The 22,251-nt window shown below is 35.0% G+C and overlaps 3 protein-coding genes across 3 annotated transcripts; 2 read left to right on the top strand and 1 right to left on the bottom strand.

Annotated features, from left to right (window-relative positions):
• Positions 1–4,653: 4,653 nt before the first annotated feature.
• Positions 4,654–5,995, top strand: LOC104741165 (large ribosomal subunit protein eL34z-like). Its single transcript, XM_010461956.3, has 4 exons — positions 4,654–4,857; positions 4,970–5,049; positions 5,449–5,558; positions 5,645–5,995. The coding sequence occupies exons 1-4, from the start codon at positions 4,779–4,781 to the stop codon at positions 5,736–5,738; spliced, it is 363 nt and encodes a 120-aa protein (XP_010460258.1). The 5' UTR covers positions 4,654–4,778; the 3' UTR covers positions 5,739–5,995.
• Positions 5,996–6,258: 263 nt separating this feature from the next.
• Positions 6,259–8,441, bottom strand: LOC104741163 (protein FEZ). Its single transcript, XM_019235499.2, has 3 exons — positions 8,155–8,441; positions 7,751–8,055; positions 6,259–7,164 (listed from the first exon to the last, which is right to left on the bottom strand). The coding sequence occupies exons 1-3, from the start codon at positions 8,339–8,341 to the stop codon at positions 6,394–6,396; spliced, it is 1,263 nt and encodes a 420-aa protein (XP_019091044.2). The 5' UTR covers positions 8,342–8,441; the 3' UTR covers positions 6,259–6,393.
• A 6,263-nt stretch (positions 8,442–14,704) lies between these two features.
• Positions 14,705–15,415, top strand: LOC147928060 (uncharacterized). Its single transcript, XM_087486001.1, has one exon. It carries the CDS (start codon positions 14,705–14,707, stop codon positions 15,413–15,415), a length of 711 nt encoding a protein of 236 aa, XP_087342127.1.
• Positions 15,416–22,251: the final 6,836 nt, after the last annotated feature.

The following is a 22,251-nucleotide window of genomic DNA, read 5'->3' as shown; positions in this document are numbered from 1 at the left end:
CAAAATTGGATTGGATTTGATTAAATTTGGGCTAAGTCACACCGAGTTAAGTTGTTTTTGATTTATTAATCGGCTTAATTAAAAATGTAGTTTTTTGGATAAAAACAGAAGTTTGTGTAGTTTTAAGAACAATAAACTTTGTTTTGGTGATTTTTAAAGAGACGAAAAGTTCATGTAGGAAAATTGAGAAAGCAACAAGTACAGGAGGGAAAAATGTGGCATGAAGATTTGGTCAGGACGTACGTACGAAGATAGATTCAAGTCAAAGCTTGTGTGAACAAAACAAGAAGGATGGTACGTATCCATGCGTTAATTTCTAGAGAAGGGCTGGTCAAAAAAGCAAAGACAAGGAATACCATCATGAGCTTGATCCACTGACGCGTTTACAACAAGAGCCAAGAGGACATACTGTCGCTGGAGTTGTGAAGGAGATGCATTTTGTAAATATGGTGGGGGAGCAACAATTAATGCCTTTTAATCAGGAAAAGAGATGCATAGAGGCGATTGAGTATGGCCTCTCTTTATGTAGCGTCTTGGTAACAGCAACTGCAACAGAGGTTGATAAATTGGAGAAGAAAAAAGGTAAATGGGCACGAGAGAGTGATGAGCGAGAGCCATGTGCGACAGGGAATGTTCCTTGGGGAGGAAGCAACATGTTTGCCTTGCTCTCATGTCTTCCACGTACATGCATAGAATCATCGCTTGAGTGAGATACACGTATGATTATGTTTGCTTTGCCGTCACAATGTCACACAACAGCAAAGATAAAGAGGTCCATTCCAATTTCCAGCATACTTATTGAAGATACAGCCTCCTTCAACAACGTTGTTCTCATTAGGCATGAGGTTGTTATTAGCCTACTTTGCGTTGTTTTATGGCTTGCTTTTATCAAGCTATAGTGTTTCCTTTCTTCGTGGGCAACGAAATTGAGTCGTTAATTTATAAATAGGCTTTGTCGATTATAAGATTTTTGATTTTATAAAAACACAAGCAAACAACATGAATGTTTTTATACTTTAATTTTAATTAATATATAAAACTCTCTGTTGGTAAACTCATAAGTCTATTATTACCAACGATTCAATGAGAATATACCAAGTCTATCATCATTCTCTACCTCATCTTCCACTACCTCAACCTTGTGCAAGTTGGCCGTATAGAATAATGTTTCTAAGGAAGAAACTTTCACGGTAAAAGTTTTCATTTTTCAAGTTGTCATCGACATGTCGATCCACCATCAGAAACTTGAGAACAGGGGAACTTGATAAAAGCTAATTAACAAGAGAGTTCGTCTTTATACACCACGTAATCAAGAATCAGATCAAGAGTCAGATATAGGAGAGATGGTATGCGAGCCAGAAAAGCATCTCTTAAATACATGAATTCAAAAACCTAAAAAAACAACGGAGAAAATTGTAAGAATAGAAAGCAAAAGCATCTCTTAATTTTTATGGGAAAAGTAAAAAAACCGATTATCAACTTTTTCCCCAAAACAAAAAAAAACAAACCACAAGTTCTTCTATAATCCTAAAAAACGAACCACAAGTTTTTAGACTCAACCAGGGCGGAGGCAGTGAGGTTGGAGTCAGCTGACTCCGTAAATTTTTTTTTTTGTATGTTTTTTCTAGTTAAAAATAACAAAATGATCGCACTAAATTTAAAATTTTGCATCTTGACTCCTATAAATTTTGCATTTTGACCTTATTAAAACAAAATTTTAATTTTGATCCTCCAAAAAGTTTACATTTTATCCCATTAAAAAAAAACTCATTTTGACCTCTTAAATTTTATATTTTTACCTCATTAAAAAAAAAATTATTTTGACACCTCTAAAATTTGGATTTGGTTCCGCCACTGAACTCAATTGTGCCACCAGATCTTATAGTGTTTACCATCACGATCACTGTTTCCAACGTCCTGACCAGAAGAATCTCTAACTCTCCGACCATCGTTGAAACTAAACCTAACCCAATGCTCTCCCCCGTCGTTTACTTTCTTCCCAACTTCATCTCCATCAACAGGCATCTCTTACCTAGCAACATGACACGAACTATGAAACCCTAACCATTTCTGTATGAGAGCATAACATGATTAAAAAACATTCATTTCCTTTTAGATAAACTAGCTACATTACCTAGACAATTATCTTTTACCTCATTATTGTGATCAAGAAAGACATTGTTCTCAACAAAACACGATTAATTAGTCGTGAAAAACATAAACTGCAGGATGTTAAATCATTTAAGTCAGCACAAAGTAGGTAAAGTACAAAAATAATAAAAGTATTGTAAATTATATGAAAACTTCATGCGGAAGTATTGTAAATTATATGAGAATTTCATGCAGTTTTCTCTAATATCATATGCACAAATATCTCAAAACTGTTGAGATTGATGAGAGTTTAGGAATGGAAAAATTATATTTACTCTCATCAAGATTATTATAATAGTTACATAGGTACCTAATGCTACACCTAATGAACCTAGTTACCAAATATACACAAATACATAAATGGGATAATTATGAGAATTATACTCAAAGATATTCTAACTTATTCTACAAACTTTCTATAAAAACAAGGTAAGAATTCTGTTTTTAAAAAACCTCTGTAAATATACGATCCCATTAATAAAATAAATTAATAATTATATAACCTCTAATTACATGGTCTCGCATAAAACCTTCGCTATTTGTGTTGGGACTTCATTACGTCGACTTCGATTGTCATCATTTTATTGTGTGTGAAGACTGAAGAGTAAGCAATATTTTATTGTCATTACTTCACTTTGATTTGATCAATCTCTACCTAATTTTGAAGATTGATTTCACTCTTTTTCCTACACAGATTAAATCGTTTGACTAGAATCATCGCTATTGATGATTAAATCTACACGGATTAAAGTAGGTTTTTGACTCGGATTAAAGTACACAGATTAAATCAATTTCAGCTGGGATTGATTTAAAATCCTAAGGGTTAAAAAAATTCTAATTAACACCATTGGAGAGTATCATGGAGAATGTGGTAGTCAGACGAGATTTTATTTCACACCATTGGTGCTCAGCCACTTGGATCTCTCATTATGTTTAGCTTGATGTTCACGCCGAGTTTATGCATCGAGCGCATCCATATTTTGAAGATTTGGAATAAAAGGTTGAACCCTTTTTCAAACAAGAACACCAATCAATGAACAGAGATTCAAAGAGAATGTAATACAATCATGAAAAATGCTTACAAAACAGCAACTAGTGAGATTTCAGCTTGAGCAGGGTATCCCTGAAGACAAAATTTGAATAGGTTAGATCAAGCAAATGTTGCTTGAGTTATGGCAAACCGCAAACCAAAAGGTAATCAAATCAAAACGTAAAATCAAGAAGTGGAAGGAATCACCTCATGGCTTTTATAGAGGTTTCAAATTTTGAATCTAGTCCTTTATTTCAGGTTTGTATTGCAGTTTTAGCTTAGCTAGAGAACATTATTTATTTTATTATTTATTTATGGTTGTACATAATCTATCCTAAACTCAAATCAGATCATGATTGTTTTGCATCAATCAAAATGAATCGACGCTTAGTAGATTTTATATAGTAGTGACGGATTGACGCCGAGCGAATTGTTTGGATTTAATATAATTTTGGTATGTATCAATTTTAGCCTTTTAGGCTTAGCCAAAAATATATTAATTCAAACATTAAACTATTTAGATTTTTATTAATAATATGAATATGTAATTTGATATAATAATGAGAGTCTAAAACTGATACATTATATATCGTCAGTAATAATCATAAAATTTGGCTGATAAAATCTAAACCGCCAAATAGCGGAGTCTAAAACTGATACATATTCAAATAATACTTTTATATATGAATATTCGATTGGGAAACAAGATATATGAAAATTCGATTGGGGAAAAAAACACTTAGGCTAGATTTTGGAGTCTAAAACTGATGGAGTTTATATTTTACATTCCATAAATTTAAAATTTATGTTTGTTACATTATTTAATAAAACAAAATGGAATTTGTTTTGACTCAAAGGATTACAGCAGTAGTTAATACTTTTTTAAAGCTGGAAAATTTAACGTTTGAAATGCATGTATGATATATTTAAAATTCAAATAAAGAAATGTTGTAGTAACTGGGTTTTACCTCGTGGTACACCACGGATCTATTATTTTGTTGATATGATACTGTAATGGTTTAGAGGTGCTTGTAGTCGATGGTGAATTGCATCTATATATATACTGTTAACGGGTGTAAGTAGGGTTTTGTAGAAACTTTTGATTTGCAAGTTGAGAATATACATTTTACGATTTGGTTAGTTATGATTTATGAATGAATAATATGACATATTCTTATTATGATTTTTAATTGATACTATAGTGTATTAACATTCCATTATTTAATAAAACAAAATGGAATTTGTTTTGACTCAAAGGATTACAGCAGTAGTTAATACTTTTTTTAAAGCTGGAAAATTTATCGTTTGAAATGCATGTATGATATCTTTAAAATTCAAAATAAAGAAATGTTGTAGTAATTTCTCTTTTCACTAATATACGAACTAAATGAGAGAAATTGGTTTTCGTTGATAAAAAGTAAATAAAGAAATTGATTAGGTGTTACTTAGGCCTTTAACTGGACTAGACCATTAGTAAAAGACCAAAATGAGAAAATAGAGGCCCATATAGAGTTTAGGGTTTGGAGAGTGTCTCTCCCTTATATTCATCGTCCAAGAAACGAAACGAAACCCCCCCTGGAGAGAAAAAGAGGCGAAAATGGTGCAGCGTCTTGTTTACCGGTCGCGCCACAGCTACGCCACCAAATCCAACCAGCACCGTATCGTCAAGACTCCAGGTCCCTTTCTTCTCTCTCTTCTAAATTTTTTACTTGTCATAAGTGTGTAAATCACTGATCTGTTTATAAGAGTATAATGTTATCTCTACTACTGTATTTTTGTTGATTGCAGGAGGTAAATTGGTGTACCAAACCACTAAGAAGAGAGCTAGTGGCCCCAAATGCCTTGTTACTGGCAAGCGTATTCAAGGAGTAAGTCTTTTGGTTTCTTGTGATTTGCTATATATATGGAATCTACTTAGGCTCTGATATTTAGAATCTAGGTTGTTGAGGTTTAGATATATTCAGGAGTCTGAGTTTTGAGGAATTTATAACATAATCAATCAGATTGAATATTGATCAGTCTCTAGATTAGTTGTATTTGTAATGGGCATGTATTCTTAATTCTAGAAACTATGTTTACTTAGTTTATACTTTATAGTGTTGTGCTTATTGACGGTCTTGTGCTGATTAGATAAACCCAACATCAGTACATAACATAAATCATAAGCTAAATTTAGTGGTGTCACTTTGTCTTTCAAGTTGTTCCTCTTATTACATAAGACATTGCTATCCTCCTGTTGTGAATGACCTTATTATCTGTTTGTTCAGATTCCTCACTTGAGGCCTTCTGAATACAAGAGGTCTAGATTATCAAGAAACAGGAGGACTGTGAACCGTGCATATGGTGGAGTCTTGTCTGGTTCTGCAGTCAGGGAAAGGTTTGTTTTCCCAACTTACTTTAGTTATCTTTCTAATACATAACTTTGGAATTGTTAAACTCAATTGTGTTTTCTTATGACAACAGGATTATTCGGGCATTCCTTGTTGAAGAGCAAAAGATTGTCAAGAAAGTGTTGAAACTCCAAAAGGCTAAGGAGAAAGTAGCCCCCAAGGCTTAAAGCTTTTGATGTTCTTTTTTGTCTGTTTTGGGATTATGGCTATGTTCAAGTGATAGGACTTGGTGCAGTCATGTGAGAACATCTATGTTACTCATCCAATTTTTAAGCTTTGCATTGTGTTTTCGGTTCTCAACTCTGTCGACAATTCTCTTCCCTTCAGTTTTGGTTCTTTTAATTGTTGTTGAATCCACCTTTAATGTTCGACTGTTAAGAGCAGATCTTGGTTAATATATAATCTTAATCTTTTGGACACAAAATAGATTTTGTAGTTATGTTATTTATTTATAACTTCATTTAAGTTCCAATTTTTGGAATGCTTTAATGACAGTCTTTGTAAAAGGTAAGCTCTAAAAACGTTACTTTGGCATTAATACAACAAGGTTTTTTGAGGCATGTCAAAAAGACTCGAAACATGATTCAGTTTTTCATTTATTCTGTTTGATTTCTTAGCTCATTTGACTTCTTCATTCGGGCAAAGCCTAACACTTGTAATGTAGTAAGAAATTGGCTTGTGTAAATTAAAAAGAGAGGAAGCAAAATTTATAACGATCTAATTTCCTTGCATAAATGAAATAGAAGAGCCTACAAAGATGGAACACCCTAGCTTGAAAAAGGCAAGCCAAGAAGGCAGAGTCTGCAAATCTAACGACATGTATCAAGTTGTGGAGAAACAAACTGGTAAATCACCATTAATGGACGATAAAGATGAATAATAACTCTCCAGCAACGTCATGTTCTGTTTCAGGTCTTGATGATGATGATGGTGGCTCTCATCAATCGTTGAAGCGAAATCATCATACCGAAGTGAGTCGCAATGACCATGATGATCTTCACTGGAACCATGCATGTTCTTCATTACGCCGTTTCCTTCGAATCCTTTCTCTTGGTACTCCTGTTGTAGACTTACAAGGGCGGGACAATCTTCTTGGGCCAACACTGCGCTAAGGTCGATATGGCTTGTGTATTCTCCCATTCCCATGTAGGTCGAATCTGAGGGCGTGTTTAGTATAAACGATGGGATCATTTCGTTGGACAAGGTAGGCCTAGGAAACTGAGGTTGTGTTTCTTGTGTAGAAAGAAAGAGATTTGTGAGGTATTGTTGTTCTAAACATGACACCGGAGTGAAAACATTGGGTGGTTTGTCATAAGATGTCAAATCCAAGTAAGAGAAGGGACTTATAGTGGCAACGGTAGGAGTTGTACTATTACTAGTTTTGGGAGTGTTCATATTCTCATGGTGGAACTGGTAGTGAGAGCTAGTTTTGAGGATCTTGTCTGAAGAAAAATGGTATGTGTTTGATGGCTTTTGGTCGGACATTGTGTCGGTACTTGTTTCTGGTGGTAACGAGGAAACAAAGGAGTGAGAGAGAGCTCTTAGGGTCGTTGTGTTTGTCTTTTTGAAGATTCTGCATATCGCCCATGAATCCTGCAGTAATCCACATTACAATATCACATGAGTATGTGTAATCTATAACAAAATAGAAATCCAATAATCCCAAAATTTTAATATTTCCAGTCTTGTTTATTTATTTTATATTTTGAGAAATATTTGATTAAAATAACTATTTTTATATTTTTTAGAAAAAAAAAGAATCAAACACAATAATTTAAGATTTAAGCTATATTCTAACATCTCTTATATTATATAATTCAAAGGAAAAAAAACTCCTAAAAAATGCTTAAACTATAACAGTTCTTATATTTGGTCAAAAGTGTCTTCTACCGAAAACTTAAGAATTTATTTTGCTTAAACTTATAGATAGAATGAAGAACGATTAAAATAGATATATTATATAGATATATAGTTTCAAGTTCAACTCACTAGTTTACAAAATAAGTGCACTAAGTTCGAGATTAAACACACAAAAAAATATTCTCAAAAACTTCAAACCAAATCTTGCGATCTTAATAACTCAATATCAACCAAAGTTGTCGTCCGGATTACTTTCAATCCTAATTTTCTTTTAGGTAAACTATATCTAGACAAATTACTGAGCTAATTGTAAGCTTACGTTGGGAGAGACAGGAGAGTCGAAGAATCTCTTCGAAGGAGGAGATGGTTCGGAGAGAGAAGGCAAACGAAACTCATGCATCATCCAATCAGTCTTAACTCCTTTCGCAGCTCTTCCTTTGTAGAACACTAAAGACTTCTTTAAACCTATGCATTTGTTTCCCTCCGATGAGTATATTGGCCGGTCCGTTCCCGTGGCTTTCCAGAAACCAGCTCCAGTCACTCGGTTTGGCCTCGAGCTGTTCCGATACTTCCTGTCCCTCGGACAATAAAAATACCATTCTTTTTCACCCGTCATCGCAAACTCTACAATATTTTAACAACAACAACAAAACTTGTTTAGACTTTATTTGCTTATATGAAACCTTATCATATGATAAATATAAGTACGAAAGTCATATATACTTGGAAGATCCCAGGGGTCGTATTTGTAGATATCGAGTTGTCTTATGAGCTCGATGGAGAGAGGATTGTGTTGAACTTTCCGCTTCAAGTAGAAGCTTACGAGCTCTTCGTCGGTTGGATGAAACCTAAATCCAGGCAACAATACTTCCTCCATTTTCTGATCTCCATCATCGTTTCTCTCTCCCATTTTCTCTAAAACCCTAAAACACAAAAGAGTTAAAAGAGAGAAACCCTAAGTTGAACAAGAGCGAGTGAGTTTGGTAGAGAAAAGTGGAAGTGAAGTAAGTGAAGTGGTTTAGCTTAAGTTGAAATCAATATATGCTTCCTTGCGAGGGGTCTGAACCCGAAGGACCAGCCGCCATTTCAGCTGAGTTTTTAAAATTTCATTTTCTTTTTCAATTAATTTCCCAAGAAAGTTTGTTTGAAGCGTTCTTCGGTTTTACTTATAAAACAATACATTTTAAAACTGGAGCTGAAAGAAAAGGTTATAAACACGAGGACAAGTTCAAAAGAAATTATAACTACAAGCGTATACGACTACTACTACTAGTATACTATACTATGTAATATATCAAGTCTTTCGTATTTCTTCTAATCATGAACTATATAATTATATGTACATATATATTTCGATACTTTTTTCGTTTAAATGTATATATCGATACTTATTATTGAAGAGTCGTCGTTATTTCTAGATTCAGCGGATACGATACCGAAATGCACTATCATCATATCATGTACGCAGATATACACACGTGGACATGTGTGTATCGTGCCATATGGTGAACAACGAACAGAGACACACATTGACGTGCATGTATTACGTATTTTTGTGTGTGCTTGATCAATGCATGTATGTATAATCGTATATATTTGATCGATCAAGGACGAGACGCAAATTTATTAAAAGACCAATTAAGAAGCGCTTTAAACTTTGTCGCTTTGGTTTGAAGTCTTTAATTAATAAAGGAAAACAAGGGCCGATCGAGGCCAGCTGCCACTACAAAAGATTCGAAATTAAATTCAATGGTCGTACTCATTAATATATTGCTAATCCATTTCCATCAGGTTTCTAATTAAGATTAAACTACAAAATTTAAAATGTTTCTCAGAATCCAAGTTTCTTCTATTCCATTCCTCTTCACAGTTTCTATTCCCACTGACTAATGTCAGAAATTAGAAGGGCTTATGACCGATGGGGCCAATGACGTTAGTGTAGGTTACTATTTTACCCCTTAGATTGAACTGACTAAATGTCTGAAAAAGGATCTTGTTCACTTTGACCTTTTTGGTAACTTTGGCGTTTCGGATTTTCCAACTAACAGTTGCAACTTTGACGCGTATTGGTCTTTTGTAGTTGGAGTTCGAATTTACGTACAATATATTATTTGAGTCCATTTATTCTTTTTTATAACTTGGTTCAGAAAGTAATAACTACACTAACTTCACAAGTTCAAACTTCATCGCAAAATATAACTGCATAAAGATACATAACGTACATGATATCTCTGTTCGAGATGCCAAATAACTTCAAATTAGCATTGAGGTTAAGTTTTAATTGAATGTATGTGCCATCCCGTAATATAAACAATATACAATCTTTTTATTCCAACAGCTTCCAGAAATATGATTACATATCCAACTATCCATGATCATAATTTCCATACAAACAACGCAAATGTACATTATAGAGTTAAAATGGTGATATTGTCTCCAACCGGAGATTAGTTAATATTGTACGAAGATGAACGAAAGATAGACGGTGTTCTCAACTTAAGGGTGCGACAGTTGCCCGGTTTGCATTGATGAAGATCATTGACTTGTAATAGGAGTTACCTTGGTCGGAAGAGCATACTTCGACCGTATATATGAGGTAGATGCATTGTAGTACAACAGATTTAATGCTTTATTGATTAATTAATTTGACAAACAAATAAAAATTACATTGTCACTTACGAAATGCACACATATATATATATATATCTGTATATCTCAAACAATTTTTTTTTTGAAAACCAATATCTTATAAAGTATTTATTTCATCTAGATACATAAACTTAAAAGAATAATTTGAAAAACTCATATTTTATCGGATTTGCTTTTGTTTTCTTTTCGTGAAGTAGATTTCATGAAACTAAATTTACATTAACCCAAAATCTGCATCTACTAATTAGTGAAGTAGGTTACATCTATAATACTGGCAGTAAGATGTAAGTAATTAACCCTCTAACGTACTAAACCAAACAATATATAACTTTGGGGTGGGGGGGGGGGGGGGGTGGGGAGGAGGGGTTTAATTGGCTATAAGTATAACGATCACTTTAGTAAATTTAAATTGCCACTAGAGCTTTTAAAGTAACCACACGCGATACATGTAAATGAAAATCAATTTTTCTATATATTTGTGCTGCCTCGATATCAATTCCTCCTCTTCAAGAAACGATAAACAAATCCCCATAGTAAAAAATTAAACTTGAAGAAAGCTTTAGGAGTAATCTGAGTTCTGAACTGAAGTACAATAGTAGGTGAAAATAGGTTATAATATTACCGGGTACGTGGTTAACTAAATGAGTAAATAATCGAAAAATTTGAACATTGACAAGAGGGGTGCGTGTAGCATTTATAAGGCAAAAGTCAAATTTACTCGACTTTCTTGTCATTTTTTTGTGGGGTTTTTAAATAACGAATACCAAAGTATGGAATTTCACAACGTTTTCTTGCTTTTAGTAAAATCTAGTAGAAAGTTTAAATTTTTATCCAAAAAACTCTCTTTCTTTAATCACCTTCGTGAATGTACAAGTACCATCAATTTGATTAACTAGTAATTATTTACTACACCGTCAAATAGTAATTTATCGGTTCTCGAAAGTCTGGTAATATTATAAAAAAACTATACTAGTAGCTAAGTGACAAGGCAAATGGAATTCTATGAAATTGATGTTGTTTACCTGGCATCGATTTATTAATGCCGTTTTCATTCAAATGATGGTCGATAAATTCTATCAAAATCTATTCGGTTGTATAAGTGAATGTTTAGTTGAGATTAATAGATATAGTATAATTCTTTCAGAGACTTCGACAAAAAAGAATATATGAAATATTATAGCTGTTTAACATCTAAGTGTCAAACATAAACTTCCACTATTGTATTGTTTAATGCAATATCTAACATATTACAGTTTTTAGTTTCCAATTTTGGAATGCTACGTCTGGTTTGTATAGTGGAATTTGAAGTATTAGTTCAAAATTACCGTTTTATAATTATTTAATTTCTCGTTGATATTTTAACCATAAACCTTTATGTCCCATTAAGTTGTGATATTTATAGGTTATTTTATAAATGTCAACTAACGATCGAGTTCAACAAACAAATCTATACGGCAAAAAAAATTACTAATATAGGAATTGCCTACAATTTCTTTTTACCTCAACAAACTAAGGGCATGAACAAGCCAAGTGATGGAAAAAAAGAAAAGTAAAAATCTAACGTGGAAAACTGGAAAAATAGAATGTATGGTCCAGCTTCACCTGAGTTAAATTTTGGTACCGACTTCAAAATCAGATCCCACTATAGGCAAAAAGTCTAAAGGCATAGCTAGGGGGGGGGGGGGGGGGGGAGGAATACGTCAAACCCAATGAAATTCCAAAAAGCCAAGTTTCCTCGGTTTATACCCATTTTGTCTCTCTTCTTGTTTTGACTCTTTTGGGTTTTTTACTTCCCAAGCGTGTGCACTTGAGATTAGAGCTCAATATATATATAACAAAATACATGGTTGATTTAATTTTATGTGGTTCACAGTACATATATAATAAATGTGAAAATATTATTAGTCAAAACTTCAAAGTCTTCAAGCTCAAGCATCCATACCTCTGTCTTCGTGAACATAATTAACCCTCTTTACCACAGTTAATCATGTCCCTCATTGTTTCACTAATTAGGTCTTACTCGCTTCCCTTGTTACTACATTGTTTTAATAATACTATCTGGTCTAGTTCATTGTTTCACTAATGAGGTCTTACTAACAGGTACATGTATACTAGAACCTATCTTAAACATCTCCAATAATTAATCAAAAGTGCTATCACGCCCGGCCCATAGGGCAAACAAGTGAAGCCAAAGATTAAGGCATCAATTTTTTTAGAGTATATTTTGCCTAAAACTTCTAAGCCTTTTATGTAGAATTTTTTCTTATATTTAGTTTTTTATTAGATTTCTTTTATAAGTACAAAAAATATTTATAAGTTCAAGTTTTATATAAAAAACATATATTATTTATGTAGATATATCCAATTTACAGATGAAGTTTTATTAGGTTTATGAAAAATATTATTTCATCTTTTGAATTGTTGGTGAATGATCATTAAATTAATGTTAACTAAACTTGTTGTTAATAAATTTTAAAGTAAAACTTAATTTAGAAAAATAAATTTATAACTCTAATAAGTAAAAAATTTATATTGGAAGAGTTTAAAACAATAATGAGTGATGAGGCAATATAATATTTATTTTCATATAAAATTCTAAATGATCATAAAAAGACAAATAAAAATGAAAAATGGAGCAATCGAAAGGAACATATTTAGGTTTATGGATTTAGAATCTAAATTATGAAAATAATTTTTTAAATTATTATTTTTGTGTTTTAAATTATTATTTTTGTGATTTATATACAATAATAAAAATGGTATTAAAATTTTTTTTTGGCATAGAGCATCTAAAATTGTCGGACCGACACTGCTGGATATTGCATTTGCGATTTAAACCATTTTTTGATTATCATTCCAATCTTTTTATGTCGATATTAGAAAAAAAGATACCAAATATGTATATGGCTATTATTGTCTGTTCGCAATACTATGATGTGTCCTCATCATCAGATTCTGTACTTTTTGGGGCATTGATTTGCAGGAAGTAGCTGATAATAGCTGTGTGTACAGAAACGAGGTTCATCACTCTGTAAGTGAACGAACTCAGATCCTAACAGATGTGGCTTCTGACCCTACTCTTCCCAGAACCAAGGCTGTGCGTTGTGCCAAGTGCCAGCATAGCGAGGCCGTCTTCTTCCAGGTATAACTATTGGTTATGCTACATCTTCGCTGTTTCTTCCCCAAAACGTATTCTCAAATTTTCTCTACCGCCCGAGGAAGTAACATAGATATCATTGAATATGCAGGCTACGGCTAGAGGTGAAGAAGGAATGACATTGTTCTTTGTCTGCTGCAACCCGAATTGTGGTCATCGCTGGAGAGAGTAGAGTTAAGGATATTGATGTTAAAAGTAGTTACCAGTAAGTGTTAGATGTGGAATGATGGAAAAACCTTCTAGGAGCTATTTAGTCGTGTTATGAAATCATAATCCCAACTTGTGTCTCACCAAACATAAAGATTGAAACTTTCACTTTGGGAACTGAAAGCAAACGAGAAAAAAACTGAACCCAAAACATTAGCTACTATCCTCCACGGCTCATCTCCCAGAACGCGACCTCGTGTTCAAGAACACGTACAAACACATCTTCAGCTTCGGCTAGAGCTTCAATTTTAAAGTGGTTATATTCCATTAGTTTCATCATATATTAAGTACCAATTCTCTTGTTAAGAAAACCGTTGTAAGGATTATATTAATTTCATCATCCACTTCTTTTTCCTTTACGACGTATTCACACGATAAAATCATACCGACCGTGTGTTGGGCCTTCATTTGGTTAATGAGATGGGCTAATCAGAAAACGATAAACATTACCGCCGCCGACTTGATATCGTTTTTATGTTTGGTAATTTCTCTCAAAAGCTGTATGCAATTAGCGCTTTCTAAACAAAAAGAGTTTACTACTTGGCCATGTTGGAGTAAGGTTGATGTAAGCTTGGAGATCAAGCTAACCAAGAAATAGAAATTGGAGATTATATTTAGGAGCTATCTAAATATAATAGAAAGTTAAAAAAAAGGGGAAGTTTTCCTACTAGAAATAGGAAATATACTTAGGAGTTTTTATATATAAGGAGATGCTAAGTTGTAGCATAATTTATAAATTGAGAGATTGAGTTTGAGAGAAAGAGAGACCAAAGTTTTGAGTTATTTTCTTTGGTATTAATAAAGAGAGTTATTCTTTATAATTTGTGTTCTTATACATCTTTCAATTCTAGATTTGGTATCAGAGCCTTGATAAAAGAAGAGAGATAAGGATGGGTGATATCGTACCATCTACAATACGACCTAAAGAAGGAGGAGGGTCTTCCATCGCATGTCCCATGCTCACCTCTACGAATTATACGGTATGGGCTATGCGTATGAAGATCACCCTCAAGGTTAACAAGGTTTGGGAGGTTATCGAGCCAGAATCTGAAACAGAGACCGTATCCACCGATTCCAAGAAAAATAATTTGGCCATAGCTTTACTCTTCAAGTCGATACCAGAGGCGCTTATTCTTCAGGTTGGTGAACTTGACACTGCAAAGAAGATCGGGGAAGCAGTTAAAGCAAGACATATGGGGAGCAGATAGAGTTAAAGAAGCACGCCTCCAAACCTTAACAACTGAATTTGATCGCCTTAAGATGAAAGATTCAGAAACAATTGATGACTTTGTTGGGAAAATTTCTGAGATTTCATCAAAATCAGCCGTTTTAGGAGTCAACATGGAGGAATCTAAATTGGTCAAGAAATTTCTTAAAAGTTTACCTCGCAAAAAGTTTATACACATTATTGCTTCTTTGGAACAAGTGTTAGATCTTAACACCAACAGCTTCGAAGATATTGTTGGTCGTTTAAAAACATATGAAGAACATATCTTTGAAGAAGAAGAAGCTACTCAAGAAGACCAAGGGAAGCTTATGTACTCAGAGGCTCCATCAGGAGGATATCGAGACTTTAGGAGCGATTTTAGGGGCGATTTTCGAGGACGAGGTCGAGGTGGTCGCTCGTTCTACAGGGGAAGAGGCAGAGGACGTTACATTGATATGAGAGATGCATCAAAAGTAACATGTTTTCAGTGTGATAAGTTGGGACACTTTGCTTCAAACTATCCTGATCGTTTACTCAAGCTACAAGAAGCTCAAGAAGTTGACAACTCAGATTCACAAAACGCTGATGAACTCATGATGCACGAGGTCGTATACCTGAATGAGAAGCACTGCAAACCAAGCGATTACGAAACCAACACCGGCGAAGGAAATATATGGTACCTCGATAACGGCGCTAGTAACCATATGACAGGAGATCATCGGTACTTTAATAAGATTGATGGATCTGTTACAGGGAAAGTATGATTTGGAGATGATTCACGTATTAACATCAAAGGAAAAGGCTCAATCTCTTTCATTGATATGTATGGAGAACCTCGTATAATGACAGATGTGTATTACATCCCAAACCTAAAGAGTAACATTATTAGCTTGGGACAAGCCACAGAATCCGGGTGTGATATAAGGATGCGAGGAGGATGTCTCACGATGCATGATTCACAGGGGAAGCTACTTGCTAAAGAAGAAAGATCGAGAAATCGTTTGTACAAAGTTCGTATGGGGATACAGAGTACCACATGTCTTAATCTCTCGGATATAAGTGAATCAAGCCAGTGGCACGCCAGGCTGGGCCATGTTAACTTCGAAACCATCAAGTCCATGGTACAGAGAGAATTAGGTCAAGGAATTCCACACGTCTCTTTTGGTAAGGAATTATGTGGGTCATGCTTACTCGGGAAACAAGCAAGACAAATGTTCCCTCAAGCTACCTCATTTCGAGCTAATAGGATCCTTGAGCTCGTCCATGGTGACTTGTGTGGCCCCATAACTCCGAGTACAGCCGCAGGGAAGAGATATATCTTTGTGCTCATTGATGACCATTCCAGGTATATGTGGACAATCTTTCTCAGAGAAAAGAGTGAAGCATTTGAGAAATTTAGAAACTTCAAACACTTAATGGAACATGAGTCAGGTGCTACCATCAAAGTCTTCCGAACAGATAGAGGAGGAGAGTTTGTGTCACAAGAATTCAATTCATTCTGCGAAGTTGCTGGTATACAACAACATCTCACTCCTCCATATTCTCCACAACAAAACGGTATGGTCGAGAGACGCAACAGGACATTGATGGAAATGTCAAGAAGCATCCTAAAGCATATGCATGTACTTAACTACTTGTGGGGAGAAGCAGTTCGCCATTCTACCTATCTTTTGAACAGAATTGCTACAAGAGCACTCAAGGATACAACTCGGTATGAAGCTTTCAGGTCTAAGAAACCCAACATTGATCATCTAAGAATTTTTGGGTGTATTAGCTACGCAAAGATTGACAGGCCATTGTTAAAGAAACTTGATGACAGATCTAAGATGCTTGTTCATCTGGGTACGAAACCGGGAACCAAAGCTTACCGACTTTTTGATCCTCAATCTCGAAAGATCATTGTAAGCCGTGATGTGATTTTTGATGAAACAAAAGGATGGAATTGGAGGAAGGATAATAGAGAACAGAGTAGTGACAGAAATTTCAGCATCACTCTTGGTGAGTTCGGTAATCATGGTATTGAAGAAGCAATGGAGAATCTTGAGAAACAGAGTTATGAGGATGGAAACGAGAGTCACGATGAGGGTGAAAATGGAAATTCAGAAAGAAGTAATGAGCCTGTAAACAATGGAGAAGACGCAAGAGTTAGAGAAGCTGAGACTGAAGAAGAACACCAGTCACCACCGGTACTGAGGAAATCACAGAGACAGAGCAACAAACCCAAGTATCTTCAGGACTATGTTCTACTAGCTGAAGAAGAAGGAGAGATACTACTGCTATGCTTAAACAATGAGCCAAGGAATTTCTATGAAGCTAAGGAGATAAGGGAATGGATGTTGGCGTGCGAAGATGAGATTAGCTCCATTGAGAAGTTGAATACTTGGAATTTAGTAGACTTGCCGGTTGGGGCAAAGCCGATTGGACTTAAGTGGGTCTTCAAACTCAAAAGGAACTCATATGGAAGTATAAATAAATACAAGGCTCGGCTTGTTGCAAAAGGGTATGTACAACAATATGGTGTAGACTTTGAGGAAGTGTTCGCTCCAGTAGCTAGAATAGAAACCATAAGACTACTTATCAACCTTGCAGTGTCTAATGGCTGGGAAATTCATCATCTGGATGTTAAAACAGCTTTTCTCCATGGAGAACTAAGAGAGACAGTGTATATAACACAACCGGAGGGTTTTGAGAAGTAAGGAAGTGAGAACAAGGTTTATAAATTGAAGAAAGCTTTGTATGGTATGCGACAAGCTCCTAGAGCATGGAACAACAAGTTGAATCACATTCTTACAGAATTGAAGTTCATCAAATGCTCTAAAGAGCCATCTGTGTATCGAAAGGAGGAACAAGGAGGTCTTCTTGTTATTGCAGTGTATGTCGATGACTTATTTGTCACCGGAACTGATCCATATCGCATTTACAGGTTCAAAGAAGAAATGGCCACAAATTTTGAGGTGAGTGATCTTGGGAAACTTACATACTATCTTGGAATCGAAGTAGATCAGCATAGCAAAGACATAACACTAAACCAGCGACAGTATGCACTCAAGATCTTGGAGGAAGCAGGATTGAGGGACTGTAATCCGGCGTATTCACCCATGGATGAAGGTCTGCAACTATCAAGGGCCGAAGGAGATAGAGAGATTGATGCTACTTACTTTAGAAAGAATGTTTGTTGTCTTCGTTACTTACTTCACACGAGACCAGATATGTCCTATTGTGTGAGTGTTCTAAGCAGATATATGCATAATCCCAGAGCTCCACATGGTGATGCTAAGAGACAATGTTTGAGATACTTGAAACACACTACTACCTTGGGTATAACTTTCACGCGATGTGACAAAATCCCAAGTCTTGTAGGATATAGTAATTCAAGTCACAATGTTGATCCAGATGATGGAAGAAGCACGGCGGGACACATATTCTACCTTGGAGAAAGTCCAATTACTTGGTGCACACAAAAACAGGATACAGTGACGATGTCTTCATGCGAGGCTGAGTTCATGGCAGCCACTGAAGCAGCAAAGCAAGCAATCTGGCTTCAAGATTTGCTTGGTGAGATTACAGGTGCTCCAACTGAAAAGGTGACAATTCTATTGGATAATAAGTTGGCTATTGCACTCACAAAGAATCCGGTGTTTCACGGTCAAAGTAAACACATTCACCGGCGATATCACTTCATAAGAGAATGCATAGAGAACGGACAGTTGGGAGTTGAGCATGTACTAGGGAATGAACAAAATGCTGATATACTTACTAAGGCACTTGAGAGGAATAAGTTCAAGGAAATGAGAGAGTTCATAGGAGTTCAAGATTTAGCAAAAAATTTCAAGCTTAAAGGGGAGAATGTTGGAGTAAGCTTGAAGTAAGCTTGGAGATCAAGCTAACCAAGAAATGGAAATTGGAGATTATATTTAGGAGTTATCTAAATATAATAGGAAGTTAAAAAAAGAGGAAGTTTTCCTATTAGGAATAGGAAATATACTTAGGAGTTTTTATATATAAGAAGATGCTAAGTTGTAGCATAACTTATGAATTGAGAGATTGAGTTTGAGAGAAAGAGAGACCAAAGTTTTGAGTTATTTTCTTTCATATTAATAAAGAGAGTTATTCTTTATAATTTGTGTTCTTATACATCTTTCAATTCTAGAGGCCGACAAAGAAAAAATGTTTTCTACAGGTGTAGGGCCGTACGTAGGCTAACACTTAATTATGGAGTTTAGTTTTGTCTTAGCAAATTATCAACGGGTCGTCTGACATTTATTGTTGTTTAACGGAGTGGAGTGAGTGCGTCTCTCATTATTGCTCATGATCATTAGTCATCCATTTAGTGTATACACGACGAGACGAGTCTGATGAATACATTTCCGAACCAATGGCATATCCAAAAAGACACTCATAAGAGCTTCTAACAGACATATTAATATCTATACAGTATTGTATGTTGTATCATGTGTGACGTTTTGCATATGAAGTGAATTTTGTTAAACTCATAATGTTTATAAGTATATGAATATTATGCTTATTCTCTAAGCTTCCGATAATTATATGTGTTGAAGATTGATTAGGAAGCTAGTATACAACTAAATTTAAGTTAATCATATTACTACAAAAAACAAAAAAAGACACGATAAACATGGTAACTCAGGTTATTTCAAATGTGAGATCCGTAAATCGTAACAACATATGATTCAACCTGCAACAATATTTGGCGCAACCAACTTGATCCAATCTCATACTAAAAAAAAAAACAAAATTCATTCAGTTGACAGAAACAACTTTTGTAGGAATGTATATATTGACAAATGAAACAAAAACTGATAGTAACGTGCCATGTCTAACGACTAACAACTCTGATGTACACTTTTGGTTGATGATCCAGATCAGATTTGGATTGAACATAATTTAAATCTAGAGTTATTTTATTCTTAAACCCATTACTATGATATGAAACTCCCTGACATCGATCCCACAAAAATAAGTACTATTAAATTCAAAAACTCAACATTCATTTAGGTTGTGTTACGTTTGTTTTGTATTCTGATCGTCGCCACACAACTCCTTTTATTGGGTCTGAATCTGAATCTGAACTATATAAGAAACATAATTAGCTATTTTGATGGATAATTAAAAATCTTTCTTACGAGGGACTGAAGTAGGTGACCTACACCCGTCTTTTTTCGTTTATTTTCTTATCAACAACGCTTTTGATTACAGCCTTACAGGTCGTGGGTTTTGAATTAATGAGGTCTTATGAAAATTTGGAGCACTCAACCACCCACTCCACAATACTCTTAAGTCGGTGATGTACACACCCTCGCAAGAAGATATAGTGGGTCGTCTGACCCAATTTGAAGATTGGAGTATTTTGTTTTCTATTGGGGGAGTCAAACATAACTGATCATTGAATGAAGAAACCAAAACATAAATGTCATACAGTATTTAATAAATTTAGATGCACGGATCCCATTATTCTAAGAAATAGCTTACAATAAATTCTATAAGTTGCCCAAACACCATATATTACTATAAACATTTTTAGCATTAGCATAAGTACAAAAAGTGATAATTAAGAAGAGAAAAGAAACATTGTATAATTTATACATTCGTTCATAAAAGATCCAAAACCTTTCATTGTCACTGATCTAGTTTTTGATGATGATTTAGTAAACAATTAACTATCCATACTTATAAAGAACATAATTATCCATTTATAAACATTAAACCATACATATTAATGAAGACTACAAAAGAATCAAAATTATTAATTACATAGCATTATTATCAAAGAACAGTCCTGAGATTCATATACAGCCGTTGGATCCAGAAACACTCACTAATCAGCAGCGGCCGTAGGATATACTAGTACGCGGTTTTGCAACCTCGCATGCTTTCTATAAGAAAATGGTGGCCCCATGTTCAGACTTGAGAGGTATGTTCTTCCCTACTCTCTTCCCCAATCCATTTTAATTCATATTTTCACACTACTCTAGTGTATATCACTTTTTATAATGTCGGTGTTAATCATATTTTATTCTTGTAATTGTTTTTTTTAATAAAGTCACTATTTGACAACTGAGCTCTCTTAATTTTACCTTCTATTTTTTTGTTCTCTTCCCGATTACTTCTTCAAAATTTATTATGGATGAAACAAAAAAACTAGAAAATGTTGTAAACTAGAGAAACTCGAAAGAGGTTTTCTCTTCTTATTATTACTAATGAATCGATAATCATACATATATATAGTGAAGAACAAACCCCTATCACTTTAAGAAACACTAAAGCAACTAAGTACAAAGGAGGTGGTCAATGGGCCTTATTGTCTTGGACGTACATGGGCCGTGTATGGACCGTGTATGGACCGGTTATGGAAGATCCACTCCAAGTATTTTACAACACTCCCCTTTGGATGACATAACCGTGCCGATGCTAGGAAAGATCTCTGTAATACGCTTGGGGGTGCTGCCTCATTAAAACCTTACCAGGAAAACCCATTGGGACAAAACAATGGTGAAGGAAAAAGAGTACAACACGCATTAATCCCCTGTTCCAAGCATCCCTAGAAGTCCTTAAGTCTCTGCATCCCAATCTGGTGCGTGAGCTTCTTGAATGTTGATGTCGGCAATGACTTGGTGAAGAGATCGGCTGAGTTGTCGCAGGATTGAACTTGTACCACTTGAACTTCTCCGGCCTTTTGTAGTTCATGTGTGAAGAAGAACTTGGGTAATATGTGCTTCGTCTGATCTCCCTTAATATATCCTTCCTTGAGCTGTGCGATGCAGACCGTATTGTCCTCATATAACCGTTGCTTCCTTATCGTCGGCCATGCCACAATCTGTCCTGATATGTTGAATCATCGATCTCAAACAAACACATTCACGACTGGCTTCATGAATTGCTAAAATCTTCGCGTGATTAGATGAAGTGGCCACAATACTTTGCTTCATAGATCGCCACGAAATCGCGGTACCACCATGTGTAAACAGATAGCCGGTTTGAGACCTTGAATTATGTGGATCCGATAAGTAACCTGCATCAGCAAAACCAACTAAACCTTCTTTTGTTATAGTTAGTATAATATAAACCCAAATCTGTCGTCCCTTGTAGGTAACGTAAAACATGTTTGATACTGTTCCAGTGCCTTTGGGTTGGACAAGAACTAAATCTTGCTAGGAGGTTCACGGCAAAACAAATGTCTTGTCTAGTGTGGCTAGCCAAGAACATTAATGCTCCTATAGCACTGAGGTATGGCACTTCAGGACCGAAAATTTCTTCATCGTCCTTCTTTGGACCGAATGGATCCTTATCCAAATCAAGGCTCCTTACAACCATTGGGCTAGTCAATGGGTGAGCTTGGTCCATATTAAACCTCTTGAGTACATTTTCAGTATATGTCATTTGATGCACAAGGATTCCATCATTTATGTACTCAAGTTGCAATCCCAAACAGAATTTAGTCTTGCCTAGGTCTTTCATTTCGAATTCTTTCTTGAGATATTCGACTGTTTGGGCGATTTCCCCAGAGGTTCCTAGGATATTTAAATCATCCACATATACTGCTATGATTACAAACTCTTTGTTTGCAAACTTTTTTATAAAT

This window comes from Camelina sativa, chromosome 14 (assembly GCF_030686135.1).
Source record: "Camelina sativa cultivar CO46 ecotype springtype chromosome 14, ASM3068613v1".
Taxonomy (NCBI): Eukaryota; Viridiplantae; Streptophyta; class Magnoliopsida; order Brassicales; family Brassicaceae; genus Camelina; species Camelina sativa.
This window is presented reverse-complemented; position numbering and strand designations above follow the sequence as displayed.

Bases quoted from the DNA above. Each gene is read 5' to 3' on its own strand.
- LOC104741165 (XM_010461956.3), top strand. From the start codon at position 4,779: ATGGTGCAGCGTCTTGTTTACCGGTCGCGCCACAGCTACGCCACCAAA. The intron at 4,858-4,969 runs GTCCCTTTCTTC...TGTTGATTGCAG, and splicing joins CCGTATCGTCAAGACTCCAG to GAGGTAAATTGGTGTACCAA. The intron at 5,050-5,448 runs GTAAGTCTTTTG...CTGTTTGTTCAG, and splicing joins CTGGCAAGCGTATTCAAGGA to ATTCCTCACTTGAGGCCTTC.
- LOC104741163 (XM_019235499.2), bottom strand. From the start codon at position 8,341: ATGGGAGAGAGAAACGATGATGGAGATCAGAAAATGGAGGAAGTATTG. The intron at 8,056-8,154 runs GTATATATGACT...AAAATATTGTAG, and splicing joins CGACCCCTGGGATCTTCCAA to AGTTTGCGATGACGGGTGAA. The intron at 7,165-7,750 runs GTAAGCTTACAA...GGATTACTGCAG, and splicing joins ACTCTCCTGTCTCTCCCAAC to GATTCATGGGCGATATGCAG.
- LOC147928060 (XM_087486001.1), top strand. From the start codon at position 14,705: ATGAAAGATTCAGAAACAATTGATGACTTTGTTGGGAAAATTTCTGAG.